Source organism: Gigantopelta aegis, chromosome 11 (assembly GCF_016097555.1).
Source record: "Gigantopelta aegis isolate Gae_Host chromosome 11, Gae_host_genome, whole genome shotgun sequence".
In the NCBI taxonomy this organism is placed as follows: Eukaryota; Metazoa; Mollusca; class Gastropoda; order Neomphalida; family Peltospiridae; genus Gigantopelta; species Gigantopelta aegis.
In genome coordinates this window covers 32,154,816-32,177,443 of record NC_054709.1, presented here as the reverse complement: position 1 = coordinate 32,177,443, position 22,628 = coordinate 32,154,816, and the positions used below count along the sequence as shown (strand labels likewise).

General features: G+C 38.1%; 1 protein-coding gene across 1 annotated transcript in view; it reads right to left on the bottom strand.

Moving 5' to 3' along the window:
* LOC121384969 overlaps window positions 1–20,753 on the bottom strand; it is a 59,344-nt gene extending 38,591 nt beyond the window's left edge. The window contains exons 1-8 of the mRNA XM_041515476.1: window positions 20,582–20,753; window positions 15,498–15,752; window positions 10,650–11,574; window positions 9,441–9,614; window positions 7,953–8,092; window positions 5,074–5,261; window positions 4,426–4,533; window positions 984–1,115 (exon numbers count right to left, since the gene is read on the bottom strand). Coding sequence (XP_041371410.1) covers window positions 984–1,115; window positions 4,426–4,533; window positions 5,074–5,261; window positions 7,953–8,092; window positions 9,441–9,614; window positions 10,650–11,574; window positions 15,498–15,752; window positions 20,582–20,650 — 1,991 coding nt within the window. The 5' untranslated portion in view covers window positions 20,651–20,753. The remainder of the gene's footprint in view (window positions 1–983; window positions 1,116–4,425; window positions 4,534–5,073; window positions 5,262–7,952; window positions 8,093–9,440; window positions 9,615–10,649; window positions 11,575–15,497; window positions 15,753–20,581) is intronic.
* Window positions 20,754–22,628: the final 1,875 nt, after the last annotated feature.

Sequence of the window (22,628 nt, the reverse complement as noted above, 5' to 3'; positions counted from 1 at the left end):
TAACCCTTGAGTGCAAAATAAATTAGACTCGTGGAGGCCCTAGCTCCATCATATAAACAGGAGGAACAGTTACAGTTAACGTTTTCCCACAATCGATTATTGATCTTTAATAATCGATCATCACATCGGTAGAGCCAAACAGATCAATTTTCGATTGTAATCGATCATTAGAACATCACTAGTACTCAAAAGGAAGGAAGGAAATGTTTTATTTAACGACACACTCAGCACATTTTATTTACGGTTATATGGCGTCGGACATATTGTTAAGGACCACACAGATATTGAGAGAGGAACCTGCTGTCGCCACTTCATAGGCTACTCTTTTCGATTAGCAGCAAGGGATCTTTTATATGCATCATCCCAAAGACAGGATAACACATAGCACAGCCTTTGATATACCAGTCGTGGTGCACTGGCTGGAGCGAGAAATAGCCCAATGGGCCCACCGACGGGGATCGATCCCAGACTGACCGCATATCAAGTGGACGCTTTACAACTGGGCTACGTCCGGCCCCTAGTACTTAAAAAGTAGTTTATCGTGATTCTAGCTAAACGTCTATCATTTAAACCTGGTCACAAACATATTAAAAAGTAGTTTATTGTGATTCTAGCTAAACGTCTATCATTTAAACCTGGTCACAAACATATTAAAAAGTAGTTTATTGTGATTCTAGCTAAACGTCTATCATTTAAACCTGGTCACAAACATATTAAAAAGTAGTTTATCGTGATTCTAGCTAAACGTCTATCGTTTAAACCTGGTCACAAACATATTAAAAAGTAGTTTATCGTGATTCTAGCTAAACGTCTATTGTTTCAACCTGGTCACAAACATATTAAAAAGTAGTTTATCGTGATTCTAGCTAAACGTCTATCATTTAAACCTGGTCACAAACATATTAAAAAGTAGTTTATCGTGATTCTAGCTAAACGTCTATCATTTAAACCTGGTCATAAACATATTAATAACAATTTATTACTTCTCTGAAGGTGCTTGGGTCAGCCACAGAAGTTGAGCTAGTTTCAAAAGGTTCACGGCCTTCACCTGTGGGTCAGAGGTCGAGGTCACGAGCACTTTCAAGATGGCTATTTCTCCTTCTGGGTATTTCCTCCTAAAAAGATGGTTAGTGCTTTGAAACTTGCTTTTACAGGCCTCGCCATATTGTAACATTGTTTACTAATGCAAAATAAAAGCGTAACTATAGTATTAATAAACTCATACTATTTTCCACATGGTTCAACAAAACCAATTTAATAAAAATCGTAACAAGTACATGTGTAACATGACGTTGCTTTCCCCAGTCCTAGCTTAGACAATATATGTGAAATATGACGTCGACTGATTCTAGTTGTGATTGAAACATTTTGAGGCGGCCATTGTTATTCATAATAATATATAACAATAATAATTAAGGATTGTCTGTTATTTCTTTTACGTTCATCGGGGTATGAAAAAACCCAACAGACAATACTTATAATTAAATTTGAATCATACTTGCTAATAACACTAAAACTTCATACTTTATTTTTAATTATTTTTGGTCCATCAACAATATAAAACCATAACCATATAAAATAACGTTCACTGACGACATAATTTTTACGTTCATCGAGAAATGAACAAACTCCCCTTGCTCTCGCTCGGGCAATACAAAAACCTGACTCGTTTTGTACTATCAGTACGACACACAAGCTCGTATAATAATCTCTATATCTGATTTTATCATATTCTATAACATCATTCATGGTTGCAAAATAAAAAACCCACCTATCTTTAGCTATCACAACCAAGGACCTATACACAAAACTGCCTATATTTCGCTATCACAACCAAGTACACACGAAAATGCCCACCTTTAGCTATCACAACCAAGAACATACACACAAAATTGGCTCATCTTTCGCCATCACAACCAAGGGTTTACATGCAAACAAACGTGAATGATGGAAGCAGAGCCAACTCTGTGTGAGCAGAAAATTATGACAAATTAATTATTGAAATTGCAGAAACACAGGTATTTTTTTTAACAAAATGTAAACCATTACATGAAATTATTTCGCCAAATTAAAATAAACATGGTTCGTACAGACTTGGTGAACAGAAATTCCAGTACTTTTCAAGTATATTTTTCAGTTTTTCAAGTAGTCTTTGGCACAATGTTACAAGCAGTTTAACACACACACATCACTAGTTAACTACAGCTGACCGTTTTTCAGCACACGACTGGTTACCTGTCTCGCTCATAAACCGGTTCAACTATTAGTAATGCACTGTTTCCAGTAGACAACAGCCCAGTGTACTTTAATCTTCACACTGTGGTGCATATAGCAAGCGCAACAAGGACTTGTATGCCAGTCTATCTATATCGGCAGCAACACATATCACTTCCGGGTTTTGATTACTACAAATACCCGAGAAATACGTCAGCAAATGCTTATTATTTTTTCCAGATTTTAATCAGTAACAGAGACATTCTGCTTGTAAAAAACACTCAAGTACATTTCGGCAATTTTCAAGTAGTTTTTAATGAAATTCCAGTACTTTTCCAGGACCTTTTCTGAATTTGCAAAATTCCAGTACTTTTCAAGTACTACGTCAAAATTCAAGGACTTTTCCAGGCCCGTGCGAACCCTGAATAAAATTTGCTAATTGCTTTTAAAATTAACAACTTGCGGATTTGACGAGTGCCAGAGCTACCCCTGTGGAAGTGTTCACCATTATTTTGAATCTGAATCACACATATATATCAGGGCTCGCGCTGTCGGTAGCCAAATTAGCCATTGGCTAATTTTTACAAAAAATGGCTAATAAAATTTGCTAGTGGCTAAAATTTTGGCTAAGCCATTTTCTGTCTTCTGGTGTGAACAAACCGTTACATAATCTATCCGACACCTCAAACATTCAATTAGCGTAATAGCGAGACTGTGAGGTGACATTTAATAAGTTAGCTGAATTTTAAAAAGACTGTAAATATTAATTTTATTAAAGGATTTGTTGTTGGGTTTTTTTTATTTTATAAATGGAGTATACTGTGGTGAAGTAGGCATTCTTAGCCGAGGTATTTTATAAGCAGAAATCACAACAAGCATTTAACACGACGCTGAAATCAACAGCAACAACATGGCACAAATTATGAAATCGTTTGGGGTGGGGAATTGATGGGTCACTTAAAGAAAACCTAACTTATTTAAACTAACATAAAGATTGCTATTTAAAGAAATAATGAGTTCTATATATAAAAAAAAGCTCTCAAATTTTTATTTGAGGAAAAAAAAAGAAAGAAAAAACAACACCATTCATAAACATCGCCTACCCCCATATCTCTGTATGTTTGTTAATTTAATGTCATAGGCCTTAGATTCGTTAGAAGTGGGGGTGGGTGTAAGGGGTACTGGCTTCAAACTCTGAAGATATTGTTTAACCCCATCCCCGCTGAAAACTCTCAAAGTAATATATTAACTGCCCCTACCCCCATTGAGGTTTTGTTATTCCTATTTATTCCAGTTTGTACACAATTAGCTGAAAAAGATACATTTTCATATTCATATATAAATACTCTATACAGTACTGCGTAAAACAAATTTGGCTAAAGCATTTTCAATATGGCTAATAAAAATTCCATTTGGCTAATATTTTGGCTACAGGTATTTTTGATCCAGGTGAGCCCTGATATATGCAGATGACGTATTATGTATAAGGAATCTGAATCACACATATATGCAGATGACGCATTATGTATAAGGAATCTGAATCACACATATATGCAGATGACGCATTATGTATAAGGAATCTGAATCACACATATATGCAGATGACGCATTATGTATAAGGAATCTGAATCACACATATATGCAGATGAAGCATTAAGTATAAGGAATCTGAATCACACATATATGCAGATGACGCATTATGTATAAGGAATCTGAATCACACATATATGCAGATGACGCATTATGTATAAGGAATCTGAATCACACATATATGCAGATGACGCATTATGTATAAGGAATCTGAATCACACATATATGCAGATGACGCATTATGTATAAGGAATCTGAATCACACATATATGCAGATGACGCATTATGTATAAGGAATCTGAATCACACATATATGCAGATGACGCATTATGTATAAGGAATCTGAATCACACATATATGCAGATGACGCATTATGTATAAGGAATCTGAATCACACATATATGCAGATGACGCATTATGTATAAGGAATCTGAATCACACATATATGCAGATGACGCATTATGTATAAGGAATCTGAATCACACATATATGCAGATGACGCATTATGTATAAGGAATCTGTGCCTAAAGATTTGTACACTCAAAAAGTTAATCTGAGAGTACAGATTTATGTCCCGAAAAAACTTCCCAACCAAATGAGTAACAGACTGATGTAAGATACCTGGTAGAATTACTGGAGTGGAACGCATCAAGTTCCGCTTGTAGACACGAAACAACGTAATCATCGTCCACCCCGACCTGCTGCTTCAGTAACCCATCCTTTATCGTCCTGAAACCAGGGGTCGAGATTATTACAGAGCTGACAGTCAGACATTGTGAAAGAGAAAATGTAAATAATTACATAAAACCTTTGTTGTGTTTAACGACAACACTTAATAAATCATCGGCTATGGGATGTCAAACATTTCTAACATTGAAATTTTAAGAGGATACCTGCTACATTTTGCGATTAGTATCAAGGGATCTTTTATATGTACCATTCCACAGATAGGATAGCACATACCACGGCCTTTGATATACCAGTCGTGGTGCACTGGCTGGATCTTAGACCAACCATGTGCTTTACCACTGGGCTACATCCAACCCTCTAAAAAATGCAGAACCCATAGCTATTTTCCAACAAAATATCAATTATCACACAATGTTTTTTCCCCCCAAATTAAAATAAAATTTGACAAATGTTCTTAAACTTAAATCTTGGCAAGTGAACCATCTGGTTGGACCGCCGTGGATTAAAAGTGTTCCAATGACCCCCAAGTCAGAGGTGACTTTAAACTAAAAGCAATGACTCGGTCCCAAAACGACATACGTATTCAAGACATCCTTCAAGCCTCCCTTCAAAGCATCCTTCTTCACTTGAAACCACATCCGCATGAGGGTGGTCATGTGATCGTGGTCGATGAGCAGACAGGTCACCACCGTTTCCATGGCAGCGACCCATAGACCCTGTCTCCTCTGACAGTCAGCCAGACAGTTGTAGATCTTCCAGAGAGAGGACTGAAAAATACACAGAAGTATAGCATACACTCAAACAGAGGTATAGCATACACTAAAATGCAGAGGTACAGCATACTCAAACACAGAGGTATAGCATACACCCAGAGGTACAGCATACACTCAAATGGATAGGTACAGCATACACCCAAACAGAGAGCTATAGCATACACCCAAACATAGAGCTATAGCATACTCAAACACAGAGGTATAGCATACACTCACACATAGCTATATCATACACTCAAATGCAGGTGCAGCATACACCCAAACACAGAGGTACAGCATACACCCAAACAGAGGTACAACATACACCCAAACACAGAGGTACAGCATACACCCAAACAGAGGTACAGCATACACCCAGAGGTACAGCATACACCCAAACACAGAGGTACAGCATACACGCAAACACAGAGGTACAGCATACACCAAAACACAGAGGTATAGCATACACTCAAATGCAGGTACAACATACACCCAACCACAGAGGTACAGCATACACCCAAACACAGAGGTACAGCATACACCCAAACACAGAGGTACAACATACACCCAAACACAGAGGTACAGCATACACCCAAACACAGAGGTACAGCATACACGCAGAGGTACAGCATACACCCAAACACAGAGGTACAGCATACACCCAAACAGAGGTACAGCATACACCCAAACAAAGAATTATAGCATACACCCAAACACAGGGTATAGCATACACCCAAACACAGTGGTACAGCATACACGCAGAGGTACAGCATACACCCAAACACAGAGGTACAGCATACACCCAAACAGAGGTACAGCATACACCCAAACAAAGAATTATAGCATACACCCAAACACAGGGTATAACATACACTCAAACACAGAGGTATAGCATACTCAACCACAGTATAACATATAGAGGTACATCATACACGCAGAGCTACAGCATACACTCAGAGCTATAGCATACACTCAAACAGAGCTATAGCATACTCAGAGCTATAACATACACTCAGAGCTATATCATACACTCAGAGGTATAGCATACACCCAAACACAGAGGTATAGCATACACTCAAACACAATGGGTATAGCATACACTCAAACACAGAGCTATAGCATACACTCAAACAGAGGTATAGCATACACCTAAACACATAGCTATAACATACACCCAAACACAGAGCTATAACATACATTCAAACACAGAGGTATAGCATACACTCAAACACAGAGGTACAACAAACACTCAAACAGAGGTATAGCATACACTCAAACACAGAGGTATAGCATACACTCAAACACAGAGGTATAGCATACTCAAACACAGAGGTATAACATACACTCAAACACAAAGCTATATAGCATACACTCAAACACAGAGGTATAGCATACACTAAAACACAGAGCTATATAGCATACACTCAAACACAGAGGTTTCGATTAGCAGCAAGGGATCTTTTATATGCACCATCCCACAGACAGGATAACACATACTACGCCCTTTCATATACCAGTCGTGGTGCACTGGCTGCAGTGAAAAATAGCCCAATGGGTCCACCGACGGGGATCGATCCCAGACTGACCGTGCATCAAGCGAACACTTTACCACTGGGCTATGTCCCCCCCCACCCCTCCCAACATAATGGCTGATTACCTTTAACGTAAAATTCTGACTACTGCAGGCGAGTTATGTTGCCCGATGTCACACTGAACATTGTATACAGTGGATTCCCCAATTCATATTTCCCGCCGTTATGCACACGACACTCACCGGAAACAAAATTACTTGACAGTATTGTAGCTTTTTTTTTTTTTGGCAAGTATTTTCACTCGTCAACAATGGTGGCAAACCACGGTAATTTTTAGGGTTTGATAGCTAATTTTGACAGCTAATTTGTTAATAAATTTGATTGCTTTAGCAACAGTGAAAATCACCAAATATTGGGATATAAACCGTAGTTCGTTAAAAAACCAAAAAACCCCAATCTGGTCAGAAAACTAGTTATCATGAATAATGGATATAAATACTGGACATCTGGTAATAAATGATCCTAAATAAATGCGACTTTTAATTTTTTTTGGCCTAATTTTAATCAACATTAACTATTAGGATATAACCATACGGAGCTTTTAGATTTGCGGGTGTTATTGTATATTTGATCCCACAAATGCCATTTTTTACCGAAGGCGTTAGCCCGAGGTTAAAAATTAAACAAACAGACAATAACACCCGCAAATCTAAAAACTCCATATGATTATGGCCATTGCAAACTGAATAGTTTTTCTATGGAACTAACTGTATATTTGTTATTTCTTGAACAAAATACCTGGCTATAATCTAACTGCAGATCCTTGAACCATCAACTTCGCCCATTCCAAATGCTAATGAATTCACTTTTAATGACGTCATTAGCTTTCCGGGTGTTATTTTCATTTGATCCCGTAAAAAGAATGTAATTAACCAATTACAATACAAAACACACTTGCAATCACTTTACAATCTAAAATATCATAAATATTAGACAAACCCACAAAAATAATACTTACCGATTCAAATATGAACATTATTTTATGTATTTATAAAACATTCAAGTGAATATATGCGAGTAAAAATTATAAACTTGTACCCACTCAACGTAGTCTTTGTACAAAATTAATCCAGTAGTCTGAAGGTTAATCTGATGATAATGTAATTTGCCCTACCTCTTCAACTCGTTTGCTAACTGCATCCGAGTTTTGGCACCACTGGGTCAGCTGGCTGCAGGCTGTGTTGTAGAACGCCAACGCTGCAGAGTCTAGACCATTAAAAAAACACGTCTGTCCAAGCTTAGCTGTCATGTAGCCTGTTAAAATAAAAATAAACATTCTCAAAGTACCGTTAAAGCAATACACGTCCACTACCAGGCCCAAGAACCATAACTCTTATGAAGAATGGATGGAAGGAAGGAAATGTTTTATTTAACGACGCACTCAACACATTTTATTTACGGTTATATGGCGTCAGACATATGGTTAGGGACCACACAGATATCGAGAGAGGAAACCCGCTGTCGCCACTTCATGGGCTACTCTTTTTGATTAGCAGCAAGGGATCTTTTATATGCACCATCCCACAGACAGGATAGCACATACCACGGCCTTTGTTACACCAGATGTGGAGCACTGGCTGGAGCCCAATGGGCCCACTGACAAGGATCTATCCCAAACCGATCGCGCATCAAGCGAAGGCTTTACCACTGGGCTACATCCCGCCCCCCTTATGAAGAATAGATAAATAAATCGTCATAAAAGTCGATCTTGATCTGTAACAGTACATGATAAAGCTATACACGAGGCAGGAGCCATTGCATAAAAAATGTCTGAAAAACTGTATTGTGGACAGACAGACAGACGAAATTGTTTTGTTTAACGACACCACTAGAGCACATTGATTTATTAATCATCGGCAATTGGATGTCAAACATATGGTCATGTTTGACAGTCAGAGAAGAAACCCGCTACATTTTTTCATTAGTAGCAAGGTATCTTTTATATGCACCATCCCAGACAGAGTAGCACATACCACAGCCTTTAATATACCAGTCATGGTGCACTGGCTGGAACGAGAAATGGTCCAATAGGCCCACCGACGTGGATCGATCCTAGACTGACCGTACATCAGGCATGAGCTTTACCACTGGGCTACGTCATGCCTCGTTACAGAGAGAAGAGATAAAACCTATAGTCACCCCTGGTTGGACCGGTCGGGGACTAATAAATAAACGTACAAACACAAATTGTTTTAGATGGGATGTCATCAATAGATCAGGGCATGTAGAATTGTTATAAAAATCCACTAGCCTTGGGATCAGTGATTTAAGTAAATACAAATTTACTAATAGAAATAATCAGATGTGTCACCTAAAGAAGATATAGCTTAAAAACTCAGGGTGCAGGATATTTACAAAAGATTTGAGGGGGTGGGTGGGTGGGTGGGTGCAGGATATTCATATTTACAAAACAGACTTAAATGCTACAATTGTTCATTAGTAGCAAGGATCTTTAATATGCACCATCCCACAGACAGGATAGCACATAACACAGCCTTTGATATAGCAGTCGAGATTCACGGACTGAAACGAGACATGTGTTTGAAAGGCTGTTTGCTATTGGGCAATATTAGCTGCTTGTCTTACATTTAAGAACTCTCACCACAATAATATTTCTCTTCCATCTTGGCTTTAACATCGAGTTCCGACATGTCTAGGTCCTTAAGATACACATTTAAAGTGGAGACTGACCAGTCTGCTACAGACATCTTGGTGTTATCGGCATTCTGAACATCCGGCAGCTTAGTTACTATCAGCTGTAAACCTTCATCTAGGTCTGTAATTATTAAAAAAAAAAGATAAAAAAGAACAGTGTCAAAACAGACGTTGTAAAGTCTTGTCTGTGTCAAATGGGAAACAATGAATTGGCATATATACATGTAACTGTAATGAATAAAGTTTCAAACCCATACCAACTCAAAAACATTTAACAAAATTCAGTGTAAATAATTAAATTACATAGGGTACCGTAATTGTAAATCTTTTTTTTTGATACAGGTACACAGTTTTATTTTTCAAATCTGACTATTATTGAGTGCATAGGGTTCAAGCTTAACGAAGTGCCGTCGTTGAGACATAAATTATTGTAAGTTGAGCGCATCACCGATGGCACTGTTGTGCCATCCGTATAGTTCCACAACAATGGCAAAATGTATACACCCGGTGTACATTAACTGCCAATATTTAACATCTGCACGTTTGAAATGTCTACATTATAGTACATACAACAAAATAACCTTTCAGTCATGTTGATTTGCATCAAAAGTCACTTCAGGGCTTGAACGTAACAATTTGTCTCCCACGGCAATTTTTAAAATGATTGCCATGGGTGAAACAGTCCACCGACGGCAATTTTGAGCCTGCCTGAGGCATTTTTTTTAAAATGTGACATTTGCAGAAAATAAACACGACTGAAAGGTTATTTTTCTGTATATAAACATCTTTCAAATGTGAAAATGTTAAATATTGGCAGATTATGTTCACCAGGTAAACAATTTTGCCATTGTTGAGGTTTACCGACGGCACAAAAGTGCCATCGTTAATGCTCTCTACCTACGGCAATTTATATCTCAAGTGCTGTCGGTGCCGCCGTTAATGTCGAGCGCTGCACTTTGAAAAAAAATTGTAGGCAGGCATGTTTATTTGCTGCAAATGTCACTTTACAAAAACATTGCCATACACAGGCTCAAAATTGCCGTCGGTGGGCCGTTTCACACATGGCAATTTTATTAAAAATTGCAGCAGGTGACAAATTGTTAAGTTCGAGCCCGGACATTTATGAGAATGGTACAATATACATGTATGTACTCACCGTTGTTTTGTAAAAGCCAGTACTGGAGCTGAAGTTTCACATGAAACGATTCGAGAACAGCCTTTTCAATCTGAACACACCTCTTGGACTCCGTCAGAGTCTTCAACACCTCTCTGAATAAACTCCGACACACATTTAACGTTTGCAGTAACGTGTCCAACAGTGGAGACAGACCCGGAGGTTTGTTATTCAACCCAATGTTGTTTATCGCAGTGAGAATAGACAGGTAACCTTCTACGAGTGTGTCCTTGATGAAGAAGGGGAGAGAATCCATGTGAGCATCAGTCGTAAGTGTGTTCACCGACGTCAGACACACTGTCAGCAAATCAACGTCAACGTTGTTGTCGTCAGCTTCTTTCACAAACTTATCCAACTGCACCAGAGCCTTCATAAGCCAACCAACAGCATCAGAAATACTAAAAGAAGAGGACGAAATGGAGTCCGCAGATTTGACGATTTCCACCAAACTCTCAGCCTCGTGCTGCATGCCGACGTGTATCAGATGTTTCACACTGCCAACGACGAGTTTAAAAACATGCACGCACTGATCAGGGTTGATAGCCAACAACTGCAACAGTTCACGGAACTTCTCAAACACCGACAGAAATGGTGCGACCAAGTCGACTGGTTTTCCTCTCTTAGACTGAAGGTGGTTGAATCGACACAGCGCCAGTTCGAGGCGGTCCCCAAGTACCGAGTTATTCGACGGGTTCAGAGTTAAAAACTTGATGGCCACCAGTCTGACATAGGCGGTGATCTCAAATGATAAAAACTCATCTTGTGTCTCCATCTTGAGAGCAACGTTCCACAGTGATGTGTACGAGTTCATCACTATGGCGACAGCTGCCTTCTGCTGTTCAACGTCTAACATGCGAAGCTCTTCATAAAGGAATTCTGCGATCTCAATCAGTTGTGGCAAATAACCCTGAAAATATATTATAAGGCATTTTCAGTTAATATGTAAGAAAGGGGCTTGATATTATTAAAAGGATATAAAAAGTTCCACAGCAAAAAAAAGAGCCCAACAATGTTTCGTATCTCCTAAATTCAAGGGCCATAACTCTGAAAAGTGGGTAAATCACCACTAAACTTGGACTTGATCTGTAAAGCTATATACAAATGATAAAGCTATATAATGTTCAAGGGCCATAACTCCATCAAAAATGGGTAAATCGTCATGCAAGTCAAATTTATCTGTAACAGTATATGATGAAAGTAAACACAAAATTTCAGCTCAATATCTCAAAGCCTTCTGCAAAAAACAGTGGGACAGATGGATGGAGATGAAACCTATAGTCCCCTCCAGTTGGACCGGTAGGGGACTATCAGAGCTGCGAAGAATTACTGTTTGATGTGGTTAAATGCCAGGATTGTAATTTATAAATGCTCCTGAAAGGACAGCTTGGAAATGGTGTGAATCAACAGGCAAATCAACCATATCACCCCCTTAATCTAAGGCTTAAACAGTTCTGCCCATAGATAGTCTACATAACTCAGTTAACTAAGGGAACAACTCGGAAATGATGTGAAACAACATCCGGACCCCGTATCACCCTCTGGAATAGATCTGCCCTGAAACCGAACTAAATACCTGCACACTTACCTGAAGGGACAGCCTGGAAATGATGTGAAACAAAACAAAAGACCCCATGTCACCCTCTGGAATAGATCTGCTCTAAAACTGTGAACTAATACCTGTACACATACCTGAAGGGACAGCCTGGAAATGATGTGAAACAAAACAACAGACACCATGTCACCCTCTGGAATAGATCTGCGCTGAAACTGTGAACTAATACCTGTACACTTGGTGAGCTCCGTGGTCTAGTTGACAAGATGCTGGACAATCAATCTGACAACAGTGGTTCAAATCCCATCAAAGCTGGCTCACACTGTCATCCTCTGCCTATAATTCTCTTTATCTTAATATAAATAACTTTCCAATTTCACTAATGATTTTAATCTGTTTCAACCCTTTCTGTCAGTTTCCTCCGACTGTCTATTTCCCTGCACCCACCTACCATCCTCGTCCTCTGCCGCTAATAAAGCTAGTCTGACCCACAGCACTGACTAACGACTGCCGGTAGTAAGGGTGTATAGTAGGTGGTTGCAAGTGCCTCTTAACAATGACAGAAGCAACTACTGAACACTCCGCAAAGTGGTCAGACTAAGCAGGTGTGTGCCACAAGCAACAATCACATGTCATGGTTGGAGACAAGGACTGGAATGTGGAGGTGGACAGCAAATGCAGGGTTGAAAATTAGCAGTCGCCCGTGGCGACCTTTATTGGCTAAGGGCGACTAAGAATTTTACAAAGGCAGTCTGTTGGGCGAGTATGGTACCAGTTAAAAAAGAAAGCTACTGAAACTGAACTGAATGTGACAAAACACATGGCATCTGTGTTGGCGCGAACTACAGCAGCAGAAGACATGGAACATGCTCAGTATTTTAACAGTGCAAGACTCAGCTTCTGTGGCTTTTGGCTGGGTCTTTCTAAAACTAGACCTCAAAACGTATTAAAGACATTGCTTATTAGAATGAACGCCATAATTATCTAGTAGAGCTACTATTTGACACTTATTATTCAATGTTATGATAAAAAGGAATCATATTTAATTAGCTTACATTATTCTGGGACAAAATCAAAATCCATCTTATAGTTTTAACATACATGTGTACACTAACGTGAGCGCATGCGCAGATATAAAAATAACTGACATTTCCCATTATTATGGTCAATTAACTGATTGTTGTTTTAAATTTAAGCGATTTGCATTAAATAAGAACAAATCACATCTAAAGTCCAAATATTACTGTAATAAACAATAAGTATGCTGTTATGCTTTGTAATATAATAACTTAAGTATAACGTATATATATATATATATATATATATATATATATATATATATATATATAGAGGTTATTACCAGTGTTTTTTGTTATCGTCAATATCATATATTAGGAATAAAAATTGTATTATGAGAGCCTCTGGCGAGCATAATACATTATTTTTATTCCTAATATATGATATTGATGATACCGAAATACACGAGGGTAATAATATCTTTATCATATAAGCTCAAGCTTAATACGTGTTTTTGTAAACTGTACACGCAACTTTAATTCCATCCGCCATTACTAGATATTCAAATGACGTAAGAATATGTGGCGCGGTGTATTTTTGAATGGAAATGACGTCAAACTCAAATGACGTCATTCTGGATGTCCTTACATCAAAATAAAGTTATGCCCAATGTTTTTTGTTTTCTGAACGCCGGACAGCTTTCAGTGTCAAACTGCCATTGAAATGCTTTTATTTGATGACTATGAATGCATACGTCAATCATGGAGTGTCACCCAAGTACATTTGCTTAAAGGTCAATAAACCTAGTGCCAAGACCTCGACTAATTTACATCTAATTTGCAAAGTTATCAAATTCTCAAAGTATGTGATCTGAAAAATATCACATACTTTGATTGCACTGAAAATGTAAGATATTATATGATAAATATATATATTTCTTTTGATATTTATTTTATTAGTAGCCTACTACTGTAGCATTTACAATATCCAAATTAAACGCACACGTGTGCGTGCTTTGTTCATAGGACAGCCATTCCTGAGGAAATCCATTATTGGAGATTGTACCCCTTCTTGCATCGCCCGTTCATTTAATCCCTCTTGCATCGCCACAAAGAGGACTGCCATCCCCAGACTAGGTTCACATACTAAAACACGTGCAGTTCTATCCGTATTCTCTTTGTATTGCATTATTTGTTTTTACTTCAGAGACAATGCAAGCCAAGCTTCAGCTGTTCTAACATTTTGTCTTCACCCAGGTATTAAAAATTAGACTTAATCATAATAATTTGTCAAATATTATTTTCAATTATACTGGATATCTTTCTTTTTTTCAATTTTTTTTATTTGAGTTGGTATGAGTTTAAAACTTAACAACATGGTTTTATATGAGTTTTAAATGTATTCATTATGAAGTTACATGCCAGTTCATCGGTTTCCTTTTGAATGAAACGGACTATATACTGTGAGCACATGATTACTATTCAACAAAGAATACTATTCCAGTTTTGATTTTGGCTGTGCAGATAAATTTCAGTGTGATAATTGGAGAGCTAATTGAATTTGAGAAGGGCCAGTAAGATTTGTCTTGAATTGGCCCTGCTGGCGACAATGGTTTTTCGTGTTAATTTTCAACACTGCAAATGAAGTTAATTAGTAGTTGTATTATTTAACTCGTCCGTCAGAATGTTTACTCGCATTTGGAGAGTACTTTCTGCACCCCTGTGCCCTGAACTGTGAACTAATACCTGTACACATACCTGAGGGGACAGCCTGGAAATGATGTGAAACAAAACAGACCCCATGTCACCCTCTGGAATACATCTGCTCTAAAACTGTGAACTAATACCTGTACACTTACCTGAGGGGACAGCCTGGAAATGATGTGAAACAAAACAGACCCCATGTGACCCTCTGGAATACATCTGCTCTAAAACTGTGAACTAATACCTGTACACATACCTGAGGGGACAGCCTGGAAATGATGTGAAACAAAACAGACCCCATGTCACCCTCTGGAATACATCTGCTCTAAAACTGTGAACTAATACCTGTACACATACCTGAGGGGACAGCCTGGAAATGATGTGAAACAAAACAGACCCCATGTCACCCTCTGGAATAGATCTGCTCTAAAACTGTGAACTAATACCTGTACACATACCTGAAGGGACAGCCTGGGAATGATATGAAACAAAACAACAGACACCATGTCACCCTCTGGAATAGATCTGCACTGAAACTGTGAATACCTGTACACTTACGTGAGGGGACAGCCTGGAAATGATGTGAAACAGCAATTTGTGGAGCGTTAGTGAACTCTGAAGATTCACGTGGTCTCTGCTTTTTGCATAGCCACAGCAACAGAGCACAATCGCTTGCACAAGATCGTTTTTCACTTGTGAGCCCAGGAGGGATATGCTGGCATGGAAGAACTTGACACAGAACAGGCCGCACGTATTCAGTTGTGACGATGGAACCGACTCGGCGTCAGAATTTATGATGGGCATCAGAAGACTCTGCAATCAATCAAATTCATCTTATAAGTGTTGTATGTATATAAGGACTGTTCTGATGTGACTGTAAAATGTTTTCATTGCTCAATTAAAATGTAACTAGAGATTAATACACAAGAGGCCATTAGATACCATTTATCTTACGATATATAAAAGATCCCTTGCTGCTAATCGAAAAGAGTAGCCCATGAAGTGGTGACAGCAGGTTTCCTCTTTCAATATTTGTGTGGTCCTTAACCATGTCCGTCATATAACCGTAAATAAAATTGTGTTGAGTGCATCGTTAAATAAATCATTTCCTTCCTTCCTTTGTCAAAGTATTACATAGAATTTTGTCTAGCCTTCCCCTACATTAATATATATCAATCTCAATGGTATCAGGTCGTTTCGTCCTTATCCAGATTCACCCTGGGTCGTTTAGTCCTCCAAACGGGTCGTTTCACCCTCTCCCCTCCCACCTTTGTATGAATTTTGTATCTATTGTTTTTCTTCAGCAAGAAGCTAATATTTTAACTGAGAGGGATGGAAACCATGCACATGTCATATACATTCAATAAATAAATAAATCATGATTGTGAGCTATGACTAAAGAACATAATCTTCTTCTTCTTCTGCGTTCCCAAGGCCATGCTCCGACTTCCAGTCCTGTTCTCACCAGGAAATCCGCTGTCCGTCGATGGGACGACGTCGGTCCCCAAAGTTAAATAACATAATAATATGTAATATTTGAAACTCTGCCTTTAGCCTATATCCTAGTAATATGTTGAGTTCACTGATCCAGTGTTCTTGCTGCTCCATTTAAGCGGGGCGCCCCGCCCCACTATTCCATATTGCCGCCCTCCTTTCACGTTCCCCGCCCTCCTTTATTTTTGAGCGCCCCTCTTTATTTTCCAGCACCTATCTCTGCTATTTCCAAATGCACTTTTTTTCCACACAAAAAACAACGATCAGTCTGCACACTGAACATCAAAGGAAACAAGCCGCGTTGTGTACGAAAAAGCAATTGACGAAACATTTACGAGTTACCATAACATAATTTAACAGTATTTTTAACAGCCTCTATTTTGTCCAATATCTGTATCCATTTGTATGTTTGATAGACACAATAAAAGTTATATTTTATGTAAGCAATGAAAACATTTTATTTTTTTACGGATTCGGCAATCTCTGATTGAAAAAAACCCCTCTTATTTGGCGCCAAATTTGTCACGTGATCAGAACGGTCATTCTGTCTTGTTTCTACTAACTATAGTTTAATATTTTGTCCTCTGTTGCAGATATAATTGGTTGAAACTGATGATTTTTACTTTCTGTTATTCTGTTTAAATTAAGCAGATCTTTATAAAATATTGTAAACTTTTGATTTTGAGGGGATATGAACGCTTATAAAAACAACGGAAGTGGTAGTGTTTATCATTAAAATCATTTATCTTGAGTGCCAAATAATATATACACCGCCTTTACAAAAACGAAACTTTTTATCAGCTGGCGATATTTTATCACAGCGATCGATTCATTCGATGAAGATGGAAATAACAAAAATGTATCTGACATTAGGAGATCACTTTACAAACATCTTTATTGCTTTTCGTATATCTTGGAATCTTTATTAAAAATAATAATATTAAAACTTTGATCGGTCCAACAAAACCGGAACTGCCCGTGAATGTCAGACCGATATCATCTTTGGTTCAGTTAAAAGACGAGTTTTTTTATAAACCCCATTGCACTTTTTTGTAGGCAAAATAAGGAGTATGTCTTTTCTCAAAGTCTACCAACACACAACAATATGATAACCAAACTACTCCCCCAACCCCCCCCCTTTTTTTTTTTTGCTCTACGTTTATTTATTTTTTGTGTGTTTTTTTTGAAGGGTGTGGTGCCGACCGGCCGCCCTCCTTTAATTTTCACCCAGCGAGAACACTGTGATCTGTATCGATCGGGGCAGAAGGGAAGTTGTTTGAATATTGTGGGAAATTTAGATTGGTGTAGATTATTTAATATCTTTGGAGGCTGCGCAGATTCACTGCATAAGAGTTTTGGTGACGTCACGAAACAAGCATTATTCTTGAGAAGAAAAAGAAGAAGCTCGGTTTAAGGGAGTAACATTAAAGAATGTCAACATTAGAGTACAACATGTTAATGATGCATGTTGGCAAATTATGGTAAGCGTACCACAAGCAAGATTTTAATGTGAATTACAAATATTAATAGTGGCTCATATGTTATAGCTCTAAAGAATATATTATTTGGGCAACTAACACCATTATTTTTTAAATATTTAAGTTGCCCAAACAGGACATTGGTCGCATTTGGCAACCTGGCCACAGGCCGTTTCGAGCCCTGGGTAGGTATACAGTGTTTTACTTAGTCCGAAGGGACATAGAAGTGTGGTTCTTCAATGTCCGAACCTTGATACATATGTAGCTGGTATTCAAAACTTGTGGCACCAAGTCATTTTGTCATTTCGTACCATAGTCATTTTGTACGATGGTTATTTCGTACCAAAGTCATTTCGTACCTCAATCATTTATTGTGCAGCTTAGTTGACTGATAGATAGTAAAATGTCAAATTACTGATTAAAAAAAATAAACATTAGGCTAATGCAGCTATATCATTATATTAATTACCAACGAGCACTTTGTGTTAGAATAACATATCAAGCTAATCTCTGGGCTAAGGACGTAAGCCTATATAAGATGGGGGTAGGGGGGCAGTCTTGTATCATGAAATGATAATCAGTGGCAATACTAGTATACATATGTTCATTTAAACCATTGCTCACTTTACAAGGTATTTTTATACGTCAACAATAAAAATAAGAAGTGGCAATACATGACAAAAATAAGATACCGAGTACGAAACCACTATGGTATGAAATTACCAAACATTATGGTTCGAGATGGTAAAATGTAGGTACGAAATGACCAAAGCCCTATGGTATGAAAAGACCATAAACTATGGTATGAAATGACTAGTAACCAACTCCAGTCTTTCCCTTAAATTGTTTGGCCCCAAAAGTTGAGCAACTTCGCATCCGAGTCATTTCGCCGTTATCTATTTTCGTGCCCCAGTAGGATACTTTGATGTGCCCTATACTGATTTTAAACATAGTATCAACCAATTTATTTTTTCAACTTTTTTAGAATTATCAATAATTATATCATAATTTCAAAATAAATCATTCACCCGTTTTCGTGTATATAAACGCGAAGTAGGTCAGCCTTATTGATATTAAGAATGTTAAAACCAGTCTAAAACACCTTTCCCGCAAAATTATAGTAAACAGTATAAATGTAATTATTTTTGTTCGGTTATTTTCATTTAAACTGAAAAGGAAAACACAGACGAATGCAAACAAAACGAAAGTTTTACACCTTAATTGACAGTCATTTTTAACAACACAGAACAAAAATAATTCTGGGACAATAGTGTAGCGTTTAGGGCTAAAAGTGAGATCATGGGCGGTCTATAAATAGCGAGGTGAACAATCCACATCTACTGTGCCGAATCACCGGACATGCAAATCGTTTCGGATACAAGGGGGTGCCTTAGCCCGAGTACTCTGACTGTAAGAGAGCTAGACGGACATTTGGACATAAACACGCTCTCATTACAGTCAGAGACCAACCTATGTCTTTTTTTGGCAATTCCTGACTACCAAACGGTAGGCAACGAGTCCCGCTCTAATACCACAACAATCCTATGTTTGACGTCAAATACCTTTACATCAATCATTTTCGAGTTAAGTGATACAAAAAAATCCACATATTAATCACTAATACACATACTACAGAAAGAAACCCGACAGCACCCACATTCAGCTACGCTTCGTGACACTCCGTCGCAACAATTACAAAGCTCGGCGATCTATTTCGAGACTGGGCGATTCCGCCTTGTGCAGCAGTTACAGGGGTCGTCTCATAAGAGGAGGCAGTACGTAGCACACACTTTTGCCGTATCCTGTCGATTCAAAATGGAATCAATAATGTGTAATTGTTTTGGTTTAATGATGTAATGAAATCCAAATTCATCCAAAACGGCATTAGCCAACTCTTCCATGTTGTAACTTCGCTTGATATGAGACGGCCCCTGTAACTGCTGCACAAGGCGGAATCGCCCAGTGCGCGATCATGTGGTCTACGTCTCGAAATAGATCGCCGAGCTTTGCAATTGTTGCGACGGAGTGTCACAAAGCGTAGCTGAATGTGGGTGTTGTCGGGTTTCTTTCTGTAGTAAGTGTATTAGTGATTAATATGTGGATTTTTTTGTATCACTTAACTCGAAAATGATTGATGTAAAGGTATTTGACGTCAAACATAGGATTGTTGTGGTATTAGAGCGGGACTCGTTGCCTACCGTTTGGTAGTCAGGAATTGCCCCAAAAAGACATAGGTTGGTCTCTGACTGTATTGAGAGTGTGTTTATGTCCAAATGTCCGTCTAGTTCTCTTACAGTCAAGAGTACTCGGGCTAGGGGGTGCCTATATTTATGCACCATTTTAAAATGTTTATTTACTACAGACATAAACCAATTTGTAGTGTATTTCAGATTATGCACTGCTTCATTGGTGTGAGACACATTTTATTAAGCATTTCACAGTGTTCACATAGAAAATGGTCCTTGATTGCTTGAATGCTTAAGTGCGCCGATACGTGACCGGACAGTACTGTACAGTATACATTAAAACACCTGTTGTTTTCTTAATTTATGTCTATCAATCTCTAAACATGGGTCATGATGTGAAAGCCAAGATCAGCATGATCATATTGTCATACTTTCATAGTTGCTTTTAATAATTATAAATAATAAAGTCTATTTTTAAACTTACTCGAATCCTTTTTTGTAAATGATCCAGGTTCCCTTGAGAGAGATCTTCTAGAATTTCTTTACCCGACATATTTAGGACAGAAATGTTTAGCAACAAATCTTTATAATAGCTACAGAATACCCAAATGACAGCATAATAAAGAAATCGGCAATAATAAGATTTTCTTTTGAAATGTCCGCCTTCGACTTGTTGTAGTTGTAATCAATTTTCTGTTGGTGTATCTGATTCCACCTGCCTTACGCAGACTGGTTTGCTATTTCGTCCTTGTTATACAGAGCACCACATTAGTCTTGGCTACTTCTAAGCCATAATGCTCTTCTTTATTTAGTATGTTCTGATCAATACAAGCAACATTTGTCTGAGGTGGCGTTCGAGATGGGCATGCGTGAACCTTCAGTGGATATAGTCACGTAAATAGAGCTTTGGTTGGCTGGTTGTTTATTTGTAATGTTAAAATGTCCATCATGGATCCAGTCGCACACTATCGTTGATTTTTTTTTTTTTTTATCTGTTCCAGAAATGTTACGTAACGTTATATGGGGGAGTATCATGAATTACGAAACGCTAGGGGGAAGGGAAGAAGGTATTTAATAGAGTTAGCCTTCGTAAAGTTTTAATGTGTTATTTTTATTAATAAATTAAATGCAGACAGTCATGTCTATTTTCGATTGCAGAAAATTGTTCTCATCAAGCATTTATTGATACCAAACAAACTAAACAAAAATACAAACAGAAAAACCAATACTGTTGTTCAAATTATAAATACATTATATCCATATTATGAGAGAGAGAGAGAGAGAGAGAGAGAGAGAGAGAGAGAGAGAGAGAGAGAGAGAGAGAGAGAGAGAGAGAGAGAGAGAGAGAGAGAGAGAGAACATTTGTCCTCGTGGCTAGAAATCATCAGCGTAAAAAATGCGTGCGAAAAAAATGACGGCCATTTTTTAAGATGGCGGGTGTTTCATAATTTAACGTTCATAACTCGGTGGCTGTTCCATCGTATTTTTTGTATCAAACCGCATGTTTTTTGGGGTCAGAGAACATGCAAATAATAGTTGTAAGATGATTTGGTATATATTTTACACAGACGTTTTAAAAATACACAAATAATGGGCTATTTCCTTTGTAATGTAACGGGAACCCCTGCTTATGTTTCTCAATTGGGGGCATGGCTACTTTTTCATCCAGGCAATAGGATTCTGATTTTCTGTAAGATTTACCCCAGTCACGTGTTGTAGTAGTAGTAGTAGTAGTAGTAGTAGTAGTAGTAGTAGTAGTAGTAGTAGTAGTAGTAGTAGTAGTAGTAGTAGTAGTAGTAGTGGTAGTAGTAGTAGTAGTAGGCCCCTACTAATCAGAAGAAGAAGAAGAAGAAGATAACACATTACAAGAGACCGAGCAACTTTAACGATAATTTATTTAAACATTGTCATTAATAAATACGAAGTGAATAATTATACTACACAGTCTTTAAATTGGCTATATACAAAATCCGCCCCCAAACCCATCACTACCTACCGAGTCAGGTCCGTCAAGTGTCAGAATGTTATCGTCTGCTGTCGACGTCACCCTCGGGTTTGACACGTCAATTCGTGTAACGACACCACTTCGGGTACGTCCGTTCTGTACAAAGGTTCAGTCGAGTCAAATTTTTAACATACCCGAACGCTGATGTACCGATTCGGGTTGCTCGATCATCGGTTTTACGGACTAAATGCTATACACGTGTTGGCAAGCACTGCCCAAAACAATAACAATTGTAATAACCACAAACAAATATGATTCCCATCATAGCAAAAATGTTGAAAAATGGCCATCCCTGTTTTTTTAAAGAGCTATATGTACGGTCCCATTTCCGTCCTGTCTGTATTAATAATACCAAGGAACTCCTCTAAAACAGCTTAAATGTTTGGGGTTTAAACAAGCCCATACATAATCACATTAAAAAACCCCAACATCAACCCATTTGTTTTGTAAGTAGGTCTCCTGATCCATCAACATGACCTTGACGGGCCTGGACATCCCTATCTGTCTGATATTACACTGTGGTAAA